Source organism: Apostichopus japonicus, chromosome 7, assembly GCF_037975245.1.
Source record: "Apostichopus japonicus isolate 1M-3 chromosome 7, ASM3797524v1, whole genome shotgun sequence".
NCBI classification, from domain to species: domain Eukaryota; kingdom Metazoa; phylum Echinodermata; class Holothuroidea; order Aspidochirotida; family Stichopodidae; genus Apostichopus; species Apostichopus japonicus.
This window is the reverse complement of record NC_092567.1, coordinates 16,070,307-16,092,260: the sequence shown is the minus strand read 5'-3', so window position 1 is coordinate 16,092,260 and position 21,954 is coordinate 16,070,307. Positions and strand designations below refer to the sequence as shown.

General features: G+C 35.3%; 1 protein-coding gene across 1 annotated transcript in view; it reads left to right on the top strand.

Moving 5' to 3' along the window:
* LOC139969478 (serine/threonine-protein kinase BRSK2-like) overlaps positions 1-21,954 on the top strand; it is a 63,461-nt gene that overhangs the window by 3,878 nt on the left and 37,629 nt on the right. The window contains exons 2-5 of the mRNA XM_071974501.1: positions 18,732-18,826; positions 20,311-20,396; positions 20,953-21,093; positions 21,262-21,412. Coding sequence (XP_071830602.1) covers positions 18,732-18,826; positions 20,311-20,396; positions 20,953-21,093; positions 21,262-21,412 — 473 coding nt within the window. The remainder of the gene's footprint in view (positions 1-18,731; positions 18,827-20,310; positions 20,397-20,952; positions 21,094-21,261; positions 21,413-21,954) is intronic.

The window sequence follows — 21,954 nt, the reverse complement described above, 5'->3', positions numbered from 1 at the left end:
GACCAAGGTGGGTGCACATGGAGAATGTATTGATAAATACAGTACATGTCTCACACATACTGTATAATACAAATACATGGGCTTACTTTAAAATAAAATAAACACCAACTGGTTACCCAGTCATATGTCTTTGAATTTTTTTATTTTCTTTATTTTTTTTTTTTTATATGGCACAGGTTCTGCACTGTTCTTATCAGTCTTTAATAATGCTATACAGCAGTACAGTTGCTTGAGGTGCTTGTGGCTGGTCAATTCTATTAAAGGACATCAGGAAGGGCCATCATCAACTTTTCAATTTTTTTTCTATCAATTAAATATATTGTACATTGAAGTATTCTGCAAGATTTGTTATAGAAACTGAACTTTAATTTTGGAAGTAATGGCAGCATGTAACTTCTACCATGAAAAAAAAACTGAAGGATATTAAATGAAAATATAAAGCTCCACTGTTGTTCATTGTTCATTTTATGACAGCCTCTGACATGAATTTAAATATATAGCAATGATAAAGCAAGACAGTCTTTCAGTAACTCGTTGTGTTCAGTACAGATATCTGTATAACAAACCCACATGGTTGAACAGGACATATCAACTACAGGTAAGGAACTGCACCAGGGAGAGCAACAATTAATAAGAGAAAACAAAGGCAATGCAAACTGCAGAGGAAGAAAGGGAACAGTAGGAATGACTAGAGAAAAGTACACAATTTAGTCATTCTTCCTTCCAGAGTGTTGAAACTTTACCACTAGACTTGGTCTGGTATTTGTTAACTTGTTACTAACTCTCCTGTGTAGGTTCTGCTTTGAACATTCTGTTTCATTCCAGATTCACTGATATGTATGATATTACAACTGAAATGCAAACCTTGTTTTAAAAGTATAAACTTCATAATTTAAAAATTAAATTCTAATTTGTCAGTGCTGCATTGTTTTTATATGTCCAGCTTTGTATGTTTGTTTTTGCCCTTTTGTAACTTTTTAGTATATTTATATTTGTAAAATACAGTTTTTATGCGAGCATTCAGTTACCATTTGTGGGGTTTAACAAAGTTTATCTTTTCTTATCTTTGCCATCTGAGAAGTTTATGTAATGATCAGCTCTACATACTGTACAGTATTAACTTAAGAAGACAATTTAAAAAAAAATGAACAAGAGGGGCTTACTTGTAGTCTTTATATTTTTACGGTAGACCGTAAGTAACTGACTTACAGAAGGTGATATTTATACAATATTTCAGAGTGATCATATATAACCGTGCCCAAATATCCTGAAATGTAGCACACTGATAGTATTATCAGGCATATAATTCAATATTACAGTGCCAAGTAGCACATCAAGAAAGTAACAAATTGGAAGCATGTAACATTTCACGTCGTACAAAACAGTGTAGTCCTGTCAAGTGCTCAGTAAGATATATCCATATGCTGCCATGGTTACATGTATGCACCATGGGGAGCCTAGAGAACTTTGCCAGTTGGGCTACTTAAATGTGCATCCAGTGTGGATGAGCAATATATTTGTAATGAACCTAATTTCTGGTTGCCTTGGAACCATTGTAAAGCTGTCCTACTGTAATGGCCTCATAGATACAGTAGTTGGTATTGGTTTCTCTTTTAAAAATACAGTAGATTCCCCTTTGGCATGTTGGATTATTATTTCTTGCTGCACTTGGTTACTGCAATTGAACATGGAATTAACAAACAAAAAATAGTGATTTAATGTGTTTTATTAAGAGATTTGACAGTAAATTAGGTATTATAGTATGTTACTAGTGCAATTCCTTCAGTACAGTGGGTGTACTCTGGGTCATTGGATTTACTGTACACATGTGCTAAAAATCTACTGTACATACAGTACAGTGCAGTACAGGACACTGTACAGTGTAGTACAGTACAGAAGGCTAAGTGTCGGTTGATCTGAACTTGGAACGTAATAAATGTCCAAAACTAAAAAGAGGGCATTATGAGTACATCAATAAATTTGTAAGTTACCATGTAACAAACTAAATGTTTAAATAGTTTGGTAGCCCCACATTATTAATTGAGGGTTTTACAATACAAGAGGTAACTATGGCTGTGATTGTTTGACAGGAAACCCTTAAAAATATGTACACTTCTTCAGACCCTGAGAAAATTTAGCCTAAATTAATCACTACAGTTCACTATATAGTACAGTACATTGTGACTGGATCAATAAGTCAATCTTTACAGAAACAATTCAAGAGTTTAAATGTTTGTAAGAAATAATTCAAATAAGAACTTAAGAGTTACTTTCACTTAAATATTACTTTCTAACCGAGTGAAAGAAAGTGGCATCAGCCTTTCATGAAAACTTGCAAGACAAATGCTGAGTTGGCAAGTTGCAATGATGAAGTTATGTATGCTGTACGTATGCTTGTTGTGCTGTTGTGCATTGGAGCACTTCCACTATGATTGATCAGTTATAATATAATTGAACATTAACTGCAACATCTACCGTGTACTGTACATAATAGCAGTGTTAACCTTAGAAATTTACTGTTTTAATATAGATTCATGTCGACTGACTGCAATATCCGTCACGCAAATCTTGATCTCAAATCCTGATGGATTCGTTAAATGGCTTTTAATCTTGCTCTGTTTCCTATGTATTTATTAACAACTGTTTTGATGGCCTTCGTGTAAAAGTAGATGATGTCATACAGTAGTTAATGATTCCAAGAGTACTGCATGTCATTCATTCTGCACATGTATGGCACGTGGAAACTCATTAGTCTGTATAGGTACAATTTAAGATACATGTTTTTATACATTAAAAGAGAGTTGCACTATACAGTAAATGGGATACTGTGTTGACATTCCACAGGTATTGAAAGAATATTGATTGGCTATTAAAACCCCCCAACACTGTCTAATATAATGACTCTACTGCATGGTACAGCGATACATTTTACATATGTATGTTAGTTGGTATATTATATGTCTTTGCACAGTATTTACTGTGATACTACAGTAGGTATGTATGTAAGGGTGTATCTATGTATGTATTTTAGATCCTGCTGCAAGCAGGAACTCGTGAAGAAGCCATCATTGGCTTATCAAAGCCGCAAGCTGACCGAAGTCAGACTCTTAGATTCATATTTAACGTCCATGATTATGAATTGTCAATTGTCAAAGACTCTGTACCTGGACGACATACATTAATCTTGGAGTGACTCGAACTCGGGACCATATGATTGAAAGGCACCGGCGTTACAGACCTGTGGCACATGCATCGAGCTATACAGTAGGCTAAGAAAAGTATCAGTTTTCAACCAACACTATATCTAATAGATATTATCATACATACATGTGTAGATCAGGCTAAAGTTGCACGATCTTTTCTTGTCCAGGTCCCAGATCTAGATACTTTGTTAGACTACCCCTTTACTAGCTCCCACCTATGGTATTTTAATGTATGCAGTGATGGATGGATACTTCTGAATTGTCCCATACTACAATACTGAAATTTGCTATGTCAGTATATATTCAGTGAACTCTGCAAAGGAAAACCTCAAAAAAGAAGAAAGAATGTTTGGCCTCAACATCTATCATAAGTAACCTTCCTACTTACTGTATATATCTTTGGATATGTCTGATAATTGTCAATCATGTGGTATGTTCAGGAAACCTCATTCATACCTCAAAGAATTTGTTTTTTGGGAATTTGTCAAGCTTAACATTTTACTTGTCATAATTTGACAAGCCATTAGCGTCAAAGTTTGACATTGAAGTGTCACAATCTGTCGTTCTTTTTATGAATCGTCAAGCTGAGCTGCACGGTTGCTTGAATTGCATCGATACTAATACTATAATCGTACTGTACAACAGTACTGCCTTCATATAAATTACAATACAGTATGGATGCAGTAAGCTTATATTAACTTGCTGCATCATGGTTCTAACTGATTACTGTAAGTAAATACCTGTACACAGTATTACATTGTACACATGTACCATACATACTGTAGTGGATTATACAATAAACAGTACTATTAAGTGTACAGTATATATGTAGTAACATGCAATAAGCATAATACCAAAGTGCTATGTGTATATTGTAATATGTATGTCTAACATCGTTCACTTGGTTTTGAAACAACTTTGTTTCTACATGGCTGCACTGCAGTGATGTCGAATGAGGTGCCTTTGCCTGTACCTCAGTATTTGAAACAGAAATTCTTTGTACAGAAGGTAACAATAATTCTGACTTTGAGTTGTGCTTTTAATTTCCTCTGCTGATTTTACAGCTTTATACGTGATGCACAAATTACTTTAGTAGAATGAAATTTGTTTTTGTCTCAGCTAGCACTCCTTCCTGCTCAGTGTAGTCTTTTTTATGATGAATTAAAAACCATTCTTGGCCAGAAACAACTAATGGCCTATTTCCTGAATCTGACTTGTAATTTACATTTGTTCTGTCTTCCCCATATATCATTCTGTTTACACGGTTGTCAATGGTAATATTTACATGATCACTGTTTGAGTAATTTAGCCTCGCAGGAGCTAGCAGAGCAACTCGTGTTCAATGTGTAATTCTGCGTGGTACTAGCTGTTTGACAGCAAAGTTATATTGATAATCAGTGTTATCAAGTGGTTTGTTTTTGTTAAAACACCCCTCCTGATCTTTATTACGCTAGCAGTGCATACCTAGCCGTTTGAATTTTCAGTGAATTTTAATTCGTTGTATAAGCATCGAGTGGATCCACTTGCGAGTTTTTGCCAGTGGGGAATTAGGTAACGTCAAAATTACCTAAGTAGGTTGAGTGCATAAATAAGACAAATGCTGCTCTTTTCAGTACAGTAAAAGATAAAATATAAGATACTTAATTACTATACACCGAATGAAAGCGGTTTTCAATTAGGGTTGCAGTTAGGGTTACCATATCACGATTAATCGAAATTGTCCAGTATTTTGAAGTGAAAATGTATCATCCTGCCAACAAACTCTAGCGTCCTGATTTTGTAAATTTCTTTGTGATGTTCAACAGTATCATATGTATGCTTTCTTGTGATTCGCAAACTAAAACAGTACACTGTATGCATATCACTGCAGAACTACAGTATGCATGTACAGTAATGGAAGCATATAATTGTTATCAGCACACAGATGTGATTGATGGCTGCTGCATGCAGTACTGTACTAGGCGTCACTGTAGCTACAGTATGGTGGGAAAAGCCATGATGTGGACTGCATACAAAATATAGAGCTACAATAGCTGTACTACATAACATTAATGTTAATGTAGCTCTATGGTTTTTACTAAGACCCCTCCCCCAGGAAATGGCATCTCACTTTTCAACCCTACTGTATAATGTGGTAAACCTACTGTATAGTTGTAACTAAATTTGCACCATTCTGACCAACACATGTATGTAATGTTTTACATGTTATTGAATACATTCCCCTCTGGATCAAACTGTCTATCCTATTGATCTTGATAAAAAAAAATGTAGCCTGTAGGTACCTGTTCTTTGGGTTATATTTCCTCCATAAAAGTTGTTAGGTCAGTAATTAAAAGTAAAATCTTGTGTCACAGTATATAATTTCCATATCTGTACTATTCATGTATCCATGGTAACTGTAATTGGAAAAGAAATAAAAAAGGGAATGCAGATATTTCCTTTCAGGTTTTAGAGCTACTATAAATAGTTAGGTGCAGTAGTTGATTTGTGCATATATGACATATCTGTTACAAAATTATAATTCTCTCCATCCCTTGTCTACTAATCCCCTTACATCTATCTCTTTGTGTTCACCATGCTCATTAACCTGTCTGTATTCTGTGCATGTTTTTGTCCCTTCTGTTACTGTTACTTGTCATTTACCTTTGAAGAAGATCCTGCTATGTACATTTGGATTGAAACGTCAGGCCAACTTACTTTTACATATATTCTCTTACACCTGTAGGCTCTTTAGTGGATAAGCAGTTTGCTAACAGTTTTATTTTTTTTTCAAATTATAATTCGTTTACATCATGTATGTACAGTAGACTCTAATATATAATTCTCAGACTACAGTATATGTTGACATGCAGTCATGTTTAGTTAGAATATCCAGTTCATTTATCATTGAACAGAGCTTCAAAATGTCAATGTCATATATTTGTATTACAGCAGAAGAGCCCCACCTGATTGTCATCTTCTTTCGTTATATTCTCTGAAAAACAAAGTGGAAAGTTAAATTAAATATATATATATAGATATCTGATGAAACTGATGAGTGCTTTTATTGAGTAATTCCATTAGGGAAGAGAAAAAATAAATTTGACATCATCTAAATGAGATGAATATTTCATGATACTAATTTAAAATTTAAAACAAAAGGCACATTAAAGAAAGCTCGAGAACCTTAAACAAGAGGCCAGTACCCTACGTATAAAATTTATTACAAAAAATACAGCATCCTAAATTGTTAAAGTACTGCAGTTTCTTCCAAGATGAGTTTTTCCCATGAATTTGCAGATTTTCTGAATTTTTAGCCTCCCCCATTCCGCAGCTACAGTATGTATACCATATCCGTGAATTTCTTGTGCAGCATTATTGCTTAGTTACAAAACAGGAAATAAAAAAATGTTAAAAAAAAACACCAGTGCAAATATTATGCAATCTGCAATGCCATCTACTGTACACGTGTACAGATGATATGTAGTACCTTCTTTATACGTAGACATGTTCGTCAAGGGCAAAAGGAAAGGCGCAAGAGAATTGTCGATTCAAGAGGTTTTCTTATCTCCACATTACCTCTACAGCTGTATTTTATGCAGTGGAATTTGCCCATTGAACTGATGCAATGTGATCGCTAACATTACAACACTTTGTGATGTAAGCATTAAAGTCACACACAGTAACATGTTACAGTTTGAAATCCCTGAACTTGGTCAATTGTCCATTGAAATACTGTAATGAAGAAAAACTCATAAAGTTAGAACTTTTGACGTAAGTGTTATATGGGATTAATTTATATTAATTATGGATATTTGTCTTTGATAACAAACTTCTTTTTTTTTATGTGAAATTGAGCCAATTATTGTATTTACTGTAAAATAAAGAACATTCATATGGTGAGAAGATCTAAGAAACACCTGTGTTATCGGTTGATCAACTCTATAATATTTTCAAACTAACGGTGAATGCATTAAAATTGCTACCAAAATAATACAGTTCTAGAGAATTTAACTACATACTATAGATCTGTACAGTACACATGTTGGTACTGTATGGCATGTGCAGTACACTGTTGGGAATTTAGATAAATAGTGTTCAACTTTTGTGTAGCAATTTCGAGGGCTCTGAGTTTTTATCTCTCATTGAGAGATTAGTTCCTAGAAAACTGCTATGTAGTACTTCTTTACACTTGTAAAATATGTATCATTAATTTACTTCACCATTTTGTAATAAAACATTTTGCGATGCTATACTGGATAAGTTATTCCCTGATTTAAATGTGCAGTATTCTATCCATTTCTGCAGTGCATAGTACTGCACATCCAAACCATACTCAAGTCTAATCTATGAGTGGCGGAAACAAAGTGAAGGCTTAATTACTTGTTCTGGCCGTTGGTATTGATATTAGAAGACAGGGAACATTGTTGCCATTTTATAAGGTTCTTTGAACTGTTGATTGAGTCTGCATGACTGTTTTTGATCTACTACAGTAAAGCACTATGAAATTGGATACTCATGTACTTGACATTACTCTGGTTGCCAGGCATATATTGTTTATAATAATCCTGTTTGTGTATGTACAGAGATATATATATAGCAGTCTCCTCTACTGCTTGGATTTCCTATAACTCGCAATTATGTATCTTGATCTCTGTATAGTGTATATATAGTGTGTATGCTCTGGCATATGTATTCATTTATGTACGTTATGCTTGGATTCATATAAATAACTCATACCAAGAATATAGACCTACTGTAAGTGTTAGCTGTACAGTACTGTATACATAGGTACTGCACAGATACAGATAGTGTTTTAGAAATCAAGATTATATGTTATTACCATGCATAACTGTGTAGTATTCAATACTGTATATACAGTACCAATATACTGTACTGTACTGTACATACTGTATGGTCAAGTTTGTGTACGCACAGCTGTAGGGATGTGTCCCCATTCGAGGTGCACAGAGTGCAGCTTCTGCAGGATGGGGAGATATTATACAGTATGTAATGAAGATTTAAGTAATCAGAGACTAAAAGATAGATCAATAGAGTAGGCACAGCCTATGGACAGATCACATGTACATAGTCCTACTGTACCTTCATCAGATCTGGAATTAAAATTGATAAAATATCAGCTGTTTTAAATTATTTCTGGAACAGTATAAAATTGGCTTTCAGTCATTTACTTACTGTAACTTGCAGTACTACAGTACTGCACAAAACAGTACCACATCACACCACAATGCAAAAGCATAGCAGGAGACTACTGAGGAGAAGAGCTTGATGTCGGCAAAAGGTGGATGGGAGGGGGACGTGCCCCAGATCTGGCACCACCCTCCCCAGGGAAGTTGAATTATACTAGAACCCAGCCCATTGGCTGTGCTGTCCCCCCCCCCCCCGGACGGTTGTATGGTAAATCAGGTCACAGGTTAAATTGAGCCAAACTTGTGTGTAAAGAAAGCATAATCGACCCACTCGTGTAATCTGAGTTTTCTTTTATCTCTGATGAAATGTTCATCCCTGGAGAAACTTTGTAACATTACTTTTGCTCAGGGCTGTTGAACACAATTGGTATTATGAAATATAACTGACAGTAGAGGTTCAAATATATACACACTCAAAAAAAAGGGAAGCTATAGAATTCTGTTCCTAGCAATGTTGCTTAATTCACATGTCACATGTGCTGAATTCTGAAAGTTTAATTAGTCGTAGTTCTACGGTTCGTCTAAATTTAGGCCTATAGCTGTAAGATACATATGCATTTACATTTCTACTGCAGCTTTATTGATTAGTCTAAATTGTTGAACTTGATATCTTGCTGTGCAGCAACGAACGTTGCTTATTACAAAAATCAATAATATCATGCCATGCGATATAACAAGCTTGGAATTAGAAAAATGCAGTCATCTACTTTATTCATTAGGTTTGTATTGGAAATCATACCCCGAAAAAATGAAAAAATTCATCAGTTTACAACCATGCAGCACTATACTGTACATTCTTGGTAATTTGTATAGTACACATGAGGAATATCATCCGAACATTGGATCTGTACCTACCTGTATATATTAATGCCAAACTATGTAATATTAATTAGTTCATTGTTTTCTTTAAGATTAAGATCTTTATCAGTTACAGTACTAGCTAGTATTAGAACACTGCAAATTAACTTTGTGACAGGGAATAATTTATTCGTCATATATCGCCTACCTGTATATATTAATGCCAAACTATGTAATATTAATTAGTTCTTTGTTTTTTTTTAGATGTATCAGTTACAGTACTAGCTACAGTATTAAAACACTGCAAATTAACTTTGTGACAGGGAATAAATTATCTGGCATATATCGCATCACAATAATGATATGCGAAAAATTGTCAAATATTAATATAAGTGCATAGATGCATTATAAATAGCAGTTTTGTACTGTTCACAGGAACCATATTGTAGTATCTAATCATGAGACAAAGGTCAGAAGCTTCAAACTTGCTTTTTTTTCCCCGCCCCCAAAATAAATTGAACACATAATTATTCCCAGACTAATTTCAGAATAAATAAGGACTTCACTTTTTCCTGTAGAAGGCACTTATTGGAAACAGAGAAATTGGCAAGTATATAGGTCTGCAATAGTCTGTCCATATACTACAGGGATGTACCCAGGATTTCCTGAGTGCCAGGCATATTGATCCCTGTCCTGGGGAGGGGTCTAATGGGGAGGGGTGTCCCCCTCCCCTTTGAGAAATGTTTGAAGGTGCTCAGATGCCAAATGCTGGTACAGTACTTGTGTAGCTTCTTAAGCACAAACACTAGTATACTAGTTTTGCTAACAACTTACATTTTTAAATTTTTTTTTAGTGAAATATGTTACGTACCTGGTAAAAGTTATTAGTTTGTTTCAAAGAGATTTTACAAGGGACCGATTGAGAGCCGTAAGTAATGTTTCTCGCATGCGTAACTGATGCACTATTAGTCTGTATGATTTTTGGCATAGGCTAGGCCCAATTTATGTTGAATATATTGTTAGGAATGTCGGGATTTTAGATGAAAATAGTGCTGGGCGGGATTCACAACTTTTAAGACAGTGCTGGGTGGTAAATTTTAGTGCTGGGCGGGACCGCCTAGTGCCGCCCAGTGTGGGCACATCCCTGGACTATTTTTAGTGTGACAGATACAGTAATTGCAATCTACAGTTAGAGTGTTCAGTTAATAAAAGCATATGAACTTCAGGCACAAAATGTTCAAATCTTCAAAACAGGCTGCTGTATTACCATATATTACTATATTGTACATATAATGTCAAATATAAGTCTCAAAACCTGTTTGCTGTTGAATTTTGGAAAACAAACTTCAGAAGTAGATTCGATGTTTCTTATTCTAAGTGCACTCTGACCAGGTGGGTTCAATGGAGAAAAGCCGTCGCAATCGAAAGAAAGAAATTAATTTTCTGTTGCCCTTATGGCGCAATCGATTTACTGTAAGCTCACTGCGACCTCTCATGTCAGCATGTTCATTACACAAATGTAAATCTAATAGCCTACACATACGGCTCGATCAAGATTTTAATGCAGTCCTATACTTGTATCATCCACAATTTGCAATTCCACGGAGGAAACATCTGAAAACACAGGTCTGTTTATTTATTGAAATGGAAGGAAATGACACAATTTTGCAAGCTACATCTGTGAGACCAAGAGAAAGATACTATTCAAGAGAAGGGTCCTAAGATAAGGCTTGCCACGAATGGACAAGTTTATACTGTCTGCGATTCTTTTCGTAATTATTGAAGACGAGATCATTTTAAACATTTTTTCACAACTAGCACATTGAGGTATCTTTGGAGATCTGTAAACAGACTAGATTGTTTATATAAGGACCCAGAGCCATATCTACAGCTCTCTTAGGACTGATTATGATGTCGCCCAGCATCCTTGGTAGAAAGGCTGAAACTCCCCACTAGTGGAACATTGCACAGTATGTACAGTACTACTATAGTTTGTTTAATTGTTTAATTGAATTTATGAACAGAATCATCAGCTTTGTGCTACATAATTAATTAATGCATGTAAAAGTATTTAATTAACATCCCTTTTGACAAGAATGTGCTACAATCTTGTTTGAACTGAAAACCTCATTCATAATTCATAGGGTACCTTGTCAGCAGCTGTGTCATGTACAGTACTGTAAGAGGGAAACAATTCACATGGTCTATGTGGGTGCAGCTGGATAGAGAGCTGTAGAACAAGCTGGTTTATGAGCTGTAACGTTCCTTAGTTCTAACTTTACTGTTGAAACTGTTGTTGTCTTTAACACTGTTTTGTATACAGTATGCTGTGGTACAGTATGGTATGGCATGGTACAGAATGGTATACACATAATGAATGGTTATGAGTGCAGTAGTGCAAATATTTCATGAGTTGAAAGATGGAATGTTCCATTCAACAAGGCGCAGCCGAGTTGAATGGAACAAATTACATCTTTCAACTCATGAAATATTTGCACTATTGCACGAATGGAAACCATTCATTATTTGTTTTATACAACACCTTCAAATTTGGATATAATTGGATGTAAAATGCACTCATGCAACAGATTGTTTTGAACAGACAGGTTTCTCTGCTCTCTTACCATTGAAAAAAGTGCTACCAAAAAAGTATAACCCATGGTTCTATTCCATAGAGTGCAATAGAGCGGATTTTGCATGCAATCGACGAGCAATTGACCAATCAAATGGCCGGAATATAATTAGGTGTTGTATAATAGGGTATAGTACAGTAGCTAGGTGTGGTATCGAATGGTACATTCTGATAGTACTAGGGTATACAGTACAGTAGGGTATGCTGTAGGATGGTAACTTCTGGTACTAGGGTATATAGTACAGTACGGGGTGGTATAGAGTAGCATGTTGTGTTACTAGGGTATATAAGACATTAGGGTGTGGTATCGAATGGTACATTTTGGTACTAGGGTATACAGTACAGTATGGTGTGCTGTAGAATGGTATCTTCTGGTACTAGGGTATATAGTACAGTAGGGGTGGTATAGAGTGGCATTGTGTGTTACTAGGGTATATATAAGACAGTAGGGTATGGTGTAGAATGGTACAGGTATGGTTTGGTACAATATATTACAGTAGGGTGTGGTGTATAATGGTACAATCTGATAGTACTAGGGTTTATACAGTAGTACAGCAGGGGTGGTATAGAGTGGCATGGTGTGTTACTAGGGTATATATAAGACAGTAGGGTATGGTGTAGAATGGTACAGGTATGGTTTGGTACAATATATTACAGTAGGGTGTGGTGTATAATGGTACAGTCTGATAGTACTAGGGTTTATACAGTAGTACAGCAGGGGTGGTATAGAGTGGCATGGTGTGTTACTAGGGTATATAAGACAGTAGGGTGTGGTATCGAATGGTACATTTTGGTACTAGGGTATACAGTACAGTATGGTGTGCTGTAGAATGGTATCTTCTGGTACTAGGGTATATAGTACAGTAGGGGTGGTATAGAGTGGCATTGTGTGTTACTAGGGTATATATAAGACAGTAGGGTATGGTGTAGAATGGTACAGGTATGGTTTGGTACAATATATTACAGTAGGGTGTGGTGTATAATGGTACAATCTGATAGTACTAGGGTTTATACAGTAGTACAGCAGGGGTGGTATAGAGTGGCATGGTGTGTTACTAGGGTATATATAAGACAGTAGGGTATGGTGTAGAATGGTACAGGTATGGTTTGGTACAATATATTACAGTAGGGTGTGGTGTATAATGGTACAATCTGATAGTACTAGGGTTTATACAGTAGTACAGCAGGGGTGGTATAGAGTGGCATGGTGTGTTACTAGGGTATATAAGACAGTAGGGTATGGTGTAGAATGGTATGGTTTGGTACAATATATTACAGTAGGGTGTGGTGTAGAATCATATATTGTTTGGTATTAGCATATATACAGCATAGTAGGATGTGGTGTAGAATGATATGGTTTGGTACTAGGATACAGTACATACTGTATATATATATATATATACAGTGATGACTCATCATTTATTACAGTATATAATTTCCTCCACACACAGCCTACGCTTTAACATTGGTCTACTATGTACAGTACTACAGTAATTAGTGCTGCCATATAGTACTAAGTATATTCCATGAATTTTACTGCCACATGAGTAGAGAAATGTCTTTCACATGGAGATCAGAGAAATGTTAACGCTGACACTAAATTCCCTGCAAAGATGAAACCATCACGATTCATTTAATCCCTCCTGTGTCACATACTGTTCACATTATAAATGTTATTTGCCCTTAGGACACAGTATATACACACTCCAGTTAGTGTGATACTGTATCTTAGTGCACAAAGGATATATCCACATAACAGTTGTTGTATCCGTCAAAACTGACTGACAGGAGAGAGAGAGAGTTAAAACATCCTCTCTAACGGCATCACCTATTATTGATCTCGATCTAAGATGCCAACTGTTCACTGCCTCTCACAGTTCTCCATACCGCCAGATACCTACTGTACTGTATACTGCATCCCACTTATATTGAATGATATGCCTTGCAATTTATCTGAACTGCAAAGTCAGCCCTTGTAGATGGGTTTTAATAATGACAAATATACAATCTATATTACCCACCAATAAGATGGCCTAAGGAAGAAAGGGAAGGGAGAAAAAAAAAGTAAATGGTAATTAATTCTACTAAAGCTTTGCAAGGTTGAACATGTGTTTGTGTAAGTACTAACTATCTTCGTACCTAAGTGGTAAAATTCAGGTAAATTAATTAAGGCTTAGTTGGGAGTGTGGTTATTGTGTTAAAAAAAAAATTGGAAACAAGGAGGCGCTGAAAATTGTACATGATAGTGATAAGCAATACATTAGTACAGTTTATTACAAAGAACGTTTCTGTAACGTCCAAATTAAAGACAATTACAATTTGAGAAGTTTTGACCTTGTTAACAGACTGCAGCTGTCGTTTAAAATTATCGATAGCATTATGCTAGAAGCTTTGAATAATTATATTGCTTTGGATCAAAATATATTTTCAGAATGAAAATTTTTTGAACATGTCAAACTTACAGAAAGTTGATACTGTAATTTGTAGATTAGGCCTAAATTCATAATTTTGTGAGAGCTGTCTGTAACTGTGTTAATGTATGCATGGACACTCATATTAAACTGTGAACGAGGCAATTTTCATTGGGTTTTGTAGTTATATATAACCACTTAAAGAAATGCTTTCTTTTTCACATTAATACTTCCCTTCAAATAAAATGGCACTTTTGTGAGATATGCATAAAACTGAAATCCAAGCATCCCTTTCTATAAGTTCAGTTTAAAGGATTGGTTCAGGTGTTTGACATGTCTATTTTGTATGAAAGAGCACAAAACGACAAAAAGAACAGTAGAGAAACTACCATGATAGCATGCTCTGTTAAGGAGATGTATATGACACTTTGAAGATATCAAAATTTCTTTGAAAACGACTGGTGTAGAAAGACTTACTGTGAGGGTGTGATGTCACATCCTCACTTACTTAACATATGTGAATATATTTCTTTAAAAAGTATTTACATTTTTTAACACATTTGAAAATAATATAATCAAAAATTCTTCAGATGTTTAATCTCAAATACTTCCTTTGACAAATATGAGATCTCCTGACATATCTTTTGGTTGAAAGTCATGAAATCTCACAAAATATTTAGAGCAAAAAACAAAGACTTTTCAGGAATGTGAGGATGTGACATCACAGCTAGTCAGATTTCAGCAGTTTCTACACAATCTGATAAAACTTTACACTTGAATATCTCTTTAACCGAAAAAGATATTTGAAGGGTTTTTTTCACCATTGTGTAAATATTGTCCTCTTTCATGTAACATAAACATGTATGGCAACTGAACCAATCCTTTAAGTTTATATGCTTACAGAACATATATTGTACCTCAGTGTATCCAAGCTGCTACTGTTATAGTACTATACAGTGTGAATACCAGTACAGTGTGTATATACTTACACATTATAGTGTGTACACTGTACATACTCTGAATGTCTTTGAACTCGACTGACAATAACATTCCAAAATATTGTGGATTAATTTTCAATTTATTAAAAATATGACCTTGTCATCTAAATTGAAAGTATGTTAATCAATAGAATTTGTTTTCATAATTATAGTCGTTCTATGTACGAGTCCTCTTGCTCTACAGTGACAATTCCTTGACATTTTGAACATGTGCTTGCGTGTGTTTCCCCAGCACAGGATGTCTTCTTCTGCTTCTTCTTTGCAGCTACGTAAATTGAGTGAAATCTTGAAATTTATACACAATTTACCGTGACACAGGAATTTAAGCCACAATCTTTATCGTTCTGTATTCATACCCTGAGTTTTTTTTAATATTCTTTTCACATACGTAGCTAGCGTTCATGACGATTTGAACGAGTCTCTACATTGACATTTTCAGTTGTTTATAAGGCATGAAATTGTAAAGGTTGCCATGGAAACAATTAAATGTGCACTTACAGTAACAAAGTTAACATTCAAAAGTGCTTTATATTCTTATACAATAATACAGTGCATAAGGTAAATGAATCCATGGGTGTTTTCCTTCAATTGTACATGCAGTAACTACATTGTTATTGTACAGTCAAGCAATATTTGGCCTGTAAATTTTGAAAAAGAAATAAATACTGTAAAAAGTCCCTTTGTTAAAATTGCAGTGAGAGTCTAAAAATAAAGCTGGCATTTATGTGAGCTGTGAACACATACATTTAAATACTATTTCAGTGGCTAGTATGTCGGATCAGACTTCATATTAAATATATTGTCCTAAAATTGACATGATTGCTAAATTTATCGAGCAAACCTAGTAGATTTTGCAGACTTTGTGAAGATCATATATGTAAAATACATGGTGGAATCACTGTTAATGCACATTGATGATATACTATAAACCTACAATAAAATTGTTGTCAGTATTATGCAACTTAACTTAGAAGTATTGTATACATGTACTAGAGTATGGACTTTATTCAGCCCTGGAGTACTTTACTGTTCAAATTTTTTAATTTTTTTTTTTTGTCGCAGTTTTGTCTCAATTTGGTCACTTGTAAAATACTACATCGTTAACTATGTAAACATATGCTATGTACATCTTTGCACTTGTATAAATTTGAAATTTGCCTGTTTTACAGTATGCATTTTGCTATGCAATAATGTACATTGCATAAATACTGCATTAATTATTCCCTGTGTATGTACAGTACTGTACAGTACAGTAAAGGACATTACTGCATGTATGAATACCAGTTCTAGCTGGGACCTGTACATTAAATGTCAAGAAGATAAAAATAAGAAAAAACAGGAGAACTCTCTTATGTTTTGAACTGACATTATAAAGTACATTAATGACTATTTACAGTAGATGTGGAATCTCAGGAAACTTAGGCCTAGAACTGTGTCAAAGAATATTCTAAGGTCCTTAGAAATATAAGACAAATAACAGTACCACACTGTATAGAATATATCGTTAAAGAGAACAGTCTTCAAGGTATGTAGTTTGTAGATTTGAACTTTGTTTTGATTCACCACAAATGATGAGTTTTAATTCGGAATGTAAAAAAAAAACATCAGAGGTGCATTAAAAGAATTATGTTGGTTTGATTTATATTGAACTTATCTAGAACTTAACTGTTAAACAACTATGCAATGGTCTTTCTTTTTTTTTTTTTTTTTTTTTTTTTTCATTTTACAGTTCTCTTTGGTCAGGGATTAATGCAATTACTGTCTGCACTATATACCCCTTTCATTGAAAATTTCCAAATATTGAAACAGTCTGCTTTTGCAAGTGTTCAATTTATTCAAATTAACAACATACCCTGACTTGATTTACATATTAAACACAGTGGGTACCGGGTGTATAGAACCTTGGTTACAAAAAGTCACCTCCAAATTAACCCTGCAGCTGGTTCGTAAGTACTATCTAAGTTTTTTAAATGTGAACATTCAAGCTAAAAATAGAAAAGAACTCGCTGTAAAGATTGTGAAGTATAGCTGTTTCACAATTTTTACTGAAGCTAATTGAACACACTACAGCACACTTGACACTTGTACTGTAATGTATGGTCTTTACATGGTTTCATGCATCGGCAGACTGTGCATTAGTTGTACATCACTCAAACGTTCAAGATATAGAAAAGAACTCGCAGTAAAGATTGTGAATTAGTATTCATAACAATGTAATTTATGTAGCATTTTCACAATTTTTACTGAAGCTAATTGAACACACTATACAGTACGCTTGACACTTGTACTGTAGTGTACAGTATGGTCTTTACATGGTTTCATGTATGGACAGACCTTGCATAAGCTGTACATCACACATTTACACAATAATATGTCACATTTGAACCTGTCATGTCACGGTTTTTCACAGTCCAAGTACAAATGTATTTATTCAATTCTAACCCTTCAGCTGTACAAGTACATGTAGGATTGCGTGCTTGGTTATACCTTGAGTCAAAAATATATATATGTAAATGCAAGAAATGAATTGACAAGAACTTACAAGTAAAATTAAACTTAATTCTTTACAGAAAATCATAAATAGGTTAACTTTGCAATTTTGGTTGTGCATATTCCATAGTCGCACATAGAAGATTGAGATTTTTCGGTCATGTAGCAAGACTCCAGGAGGACGCTCCAGCAAAGGTTGCTTTAAGAGAAGCATTGAGATATACAGCTAAGCCAGTAGGAAGTCCTGTGACTACCTTGCTTGGAAAAATAAAGTCGCAATTTAAGGACGTTAACATTAACAATTTCGAGGAAGCAATAAACCTTGCAAAGATCGTGATACGTGGCGGAGGTTAATCACTGAGCATGTCGGATAGACAAGACTCAATTTACTACTACTACTATATTCCTCTTAGTCTGCGATTGATAAGACCAAATTAAGCATATCAAGGGTTTGCTAACTCACAGGGGTGGGGGAGGGGGAGGGGAAGGGATAAGAGAAGTCAAAACAATTTTCAGTGCTGTTCGAATTGCCTCTGACAGTAACATGAATGCATGAAAATCACTGCTGGGAAGTTTGTTTTCTTTTTATTTGGGTGAGGGGAAGGGTGCGGGAATGAGGGCATCGCAGTACAGAAATCATTTGTTTTGAAAATTGTTATGTGGTACTGCATACACCCATCCTCCACTGGTCAGCTGCATCCTGTTTGCAGGGACTCTATTGTGATGCCTGATTAATACATTCTCCTTTCTTTCTAAATGGTATGTTATTAATATTAATGAATTTGAAGTTCAGTCCTTTTTTGAAAATGGCATCTGTACAAAGGAGTTTCAAATAAAATGACACTGTCAGTTAAAAGTATGAAGGCAAAGTACTTTCATTGTTAAAGACACTTGTAAATTTAATATCTAGAAGTTTAAATAATAATAATAATAATAAGCAAATATTTATATAGCGCTTTATGCAAAGGCCTCAAAGCGCTTAAAGGTATATATTCATCTTGTTCTTTCAGGGTTGGTGAAGCTTGGCGTTCATTGCATTACAGGAAGGAAAGTTGCCATCAAGATCGTCAATAAAGAAAAACTCAGCGAATCAGTACTCATGAAGGTGAACTTATCATAATATTTAGTCCTCAATTTGGCTGTACGCAGTAAGATTACTGCCTGTATACCAAAATCAGTTAAACATTTGGAATGATGTGAAGGTATGCTGCCAGAGGTCAAAGGTCACTTTGGTACAGTAATTAATGATGTATTACTATTATTAATATAGTATCTATATGTAATGTATATAATGTTAATAGTTAAACTGTATGTGAGCTTTTTAACTTTAAGTGCTGAACTGTTGAACGCAATTAATTTAAGGATGTTTTGTTTAATTATTCAAATCAAGATTAAGTGATTATAAGTCACAAGGACATCAAGCAATGAGGGAGATAATTGGAAATGCATGACTAAAACACCATACTGTACAGTACATGCACTGCAGACAGATAAGTACTGTAGTCAGAAAATGGCAGGAAGAAGATAGCTGTAGACAAGTGTTATTTAAAAGAGACAGCATGCTATATATATATTCAGTAGGGAGACATGTATTATTAGGTGTTACAGTACAGGATGTACCTCTAAGGTACGTGCCAACTGAAAGGTTATAAGGAGAATAAGTGGGTTGGGGAAGTTTGGGTCGTGGTGGAGACAACAATTTGTAGTATAAGAATAGAACGGTTATAGAAACACAGAATATAGATGTACAGGTGGGGGGGCCGATGGGGGGCGGATGGGGGGCGGATGGGGGGCGGATGGGGGGGCGGATGGGGTGGAGTTGTATGGGTTGGATGGAGACAAAAGTCATAGTTCAACTGTTCAAGGCCACATTTTTCTAAATTTTTCTAAATTCACAGCAAAGTAGACTTAGAAATATTGAGGGGTGAGGGGGCAGGGAGAGATGGTAGATGTGAGGCTGATGAGGAGTGGCCCGGGGGGGGGTGGGAGGATTGGGTAAAAGAGTGTGTTTTGTGGAGGTTTAATCTGACAGACTGGTGAGAAGGAAGAAGATACTGCTCTAATATTGTAAATTAATGCTCATGTGTTAATTCAATTAAAACACTGGTTGTTGCTGTTTATGAAAACCTACACTTAATTATGCATACACAGTAGCATTGTTTTTACTTGGTATTTAAGCTACATTGAGTTGGGTTTCTTTCTTCAACTTGAACAATACTGTAGAAAATGTTATCATGAAGTAATTTAACATTCTCACATGTTGAATCAGAAGTCCCGGGATGTGGGAGTGTGTTTCAGACAAGATGTGCCTGTAAGTGGGAAGGAAGTCAGTGAATTTGAGCTGTTTGAAAAAGACCAAATTTGTTGATACATTGATCTCTTGGGGGGGGGGTTAATGTGGGAGAGGATATAAATAGAGATCATTAGAAAACGTTTGGTGCCAGTTGGATGGGATTTAACTAATTTTTTCACTGCCGTTTTCTTGAAACATTGAAGAATGTTATAATTAAGTCTGTCCATCACAACATGCTCTTCATTCTCTAACAAAAAGAAAAAACATGAATGACTGTGTTTGTTCTTTTTTTCCAGGTGGAAAGAGAAATTGCCATCATGAAATTAATTGAGCATCCTCACGTCTTGGGTTTGTTTGATGTTTATGAAAATAAAAAGTACTTGTAAGTATACAGTACAGGCTGATATCAATCATGTTTGGTTTTGATTCTTTTAATGCTCAGCTTGTTTTAAACCATTGATTGTTGACTGTTTTTGTTATACAGACAAATTACTGTCACTAAATCATGGAAAATTAATCAGCAAATTATGTTTAATTATGGTGTTTGTGGCTGAGAGTAATGTGCGATTGAGAATGTTTTGTAACATGTATTTAAAAGTATAACCGAATGAGTTTCTAAGTACTTCTTGTAAGCAAATAAGTGCCACAAACATGGTTAATTCAAAGAGCACGTTTTTCGTTTTCTAATTGATTACTAATTTATGAATTTATTAGGCCTATAACATTAATTTCTAATTTTATGGCACAGATAATTGAAGCTTCTATTACAATAATGGTTTTGTACAGGTATCCAAGTGCAGAATGAAATACCTTAATTGAGCTATTAAGGGAAATACATAAGTAAATAGGAGGTAAGTATGAGGGCTCATAGACTCCTAAACCAGGCAATTTTTGAAGATTATGGTTGTTTTACTTGTTTTTTGTTGTTGTTTTTTCAGGTATCTGATACTAGAGCATGTTTCTGGAGGAGAGCTATTTGACTATCTGGTGAGGAAGGGCAGACTAACTCCACGAGAAGCCAGGAAGTTCTTCAGACAAATTATTTCTGCTATAGAGTTTTGTCACAGTCACTCTGTATGGTGAGTGTTTTGGTGTGAATTTATGAATATTCATGATGCACATCAAAATCTTTTACAGTTATCATGTGACCTACTACATCAAGTTCCTGTACATATCTACTGGTTAGGTGTGTGTTTATATTTATAGTAAACTAATTCAAAGAATAATAAAACTTCATTTGTCAACAGCCATCGGGATTTAAAGCCAGAGAACTTGCTTCTTGACGATCGAAATAATATCCGAGTGGCTGATTTTGGTATGGCTTCCTTACAGCTAGAGCAGTCTCTACTAGAGACCAGCTGTGGTTCTCCTCACTACGCCTGTCCTGAAGTTATACGTGTAAGTACTTGGCACGTAGGGCTAAAGTACGGTGTAGTATAAAAGGGACCATGATGAGGCCATAATTATGGTTAATTACAGACGCATGATGGTCCTGCAGTTGCACACATGTAACCAACTACGTATAGGGTGATGAATGGTTTAGTAGGCCAAAGGGGGCAAACTGTGATACCGGCCCCATGTTTGTCCTGTGGCTATACATACGTGTAAACAAACACAGGGTAGGGTTATGTAGGGATTATGGTGTACCATGGCAATAAAGAGAAACTGTGGTTCCATCACAACACATGAAAGAAACCAAAGGGTAAGGTGTAGTGAACTGGGCCCCTCCAGAGAAGACGCTGTGGCACCCTTTACGATTTTACAACCACAGGGTTAGGGTTATGTAGGGATTATGGTGTACCGTGGCAATAAAGAGAAACTGTGGTACCATCACAACACATGAAAGAAACCAATGGGTAAGGTGTAGGGAATTAGGCCCCTCCAGAGAAGACGATGTGGTACCATTTACGATTGTACAACCACAGGGTAGGGATATGCAG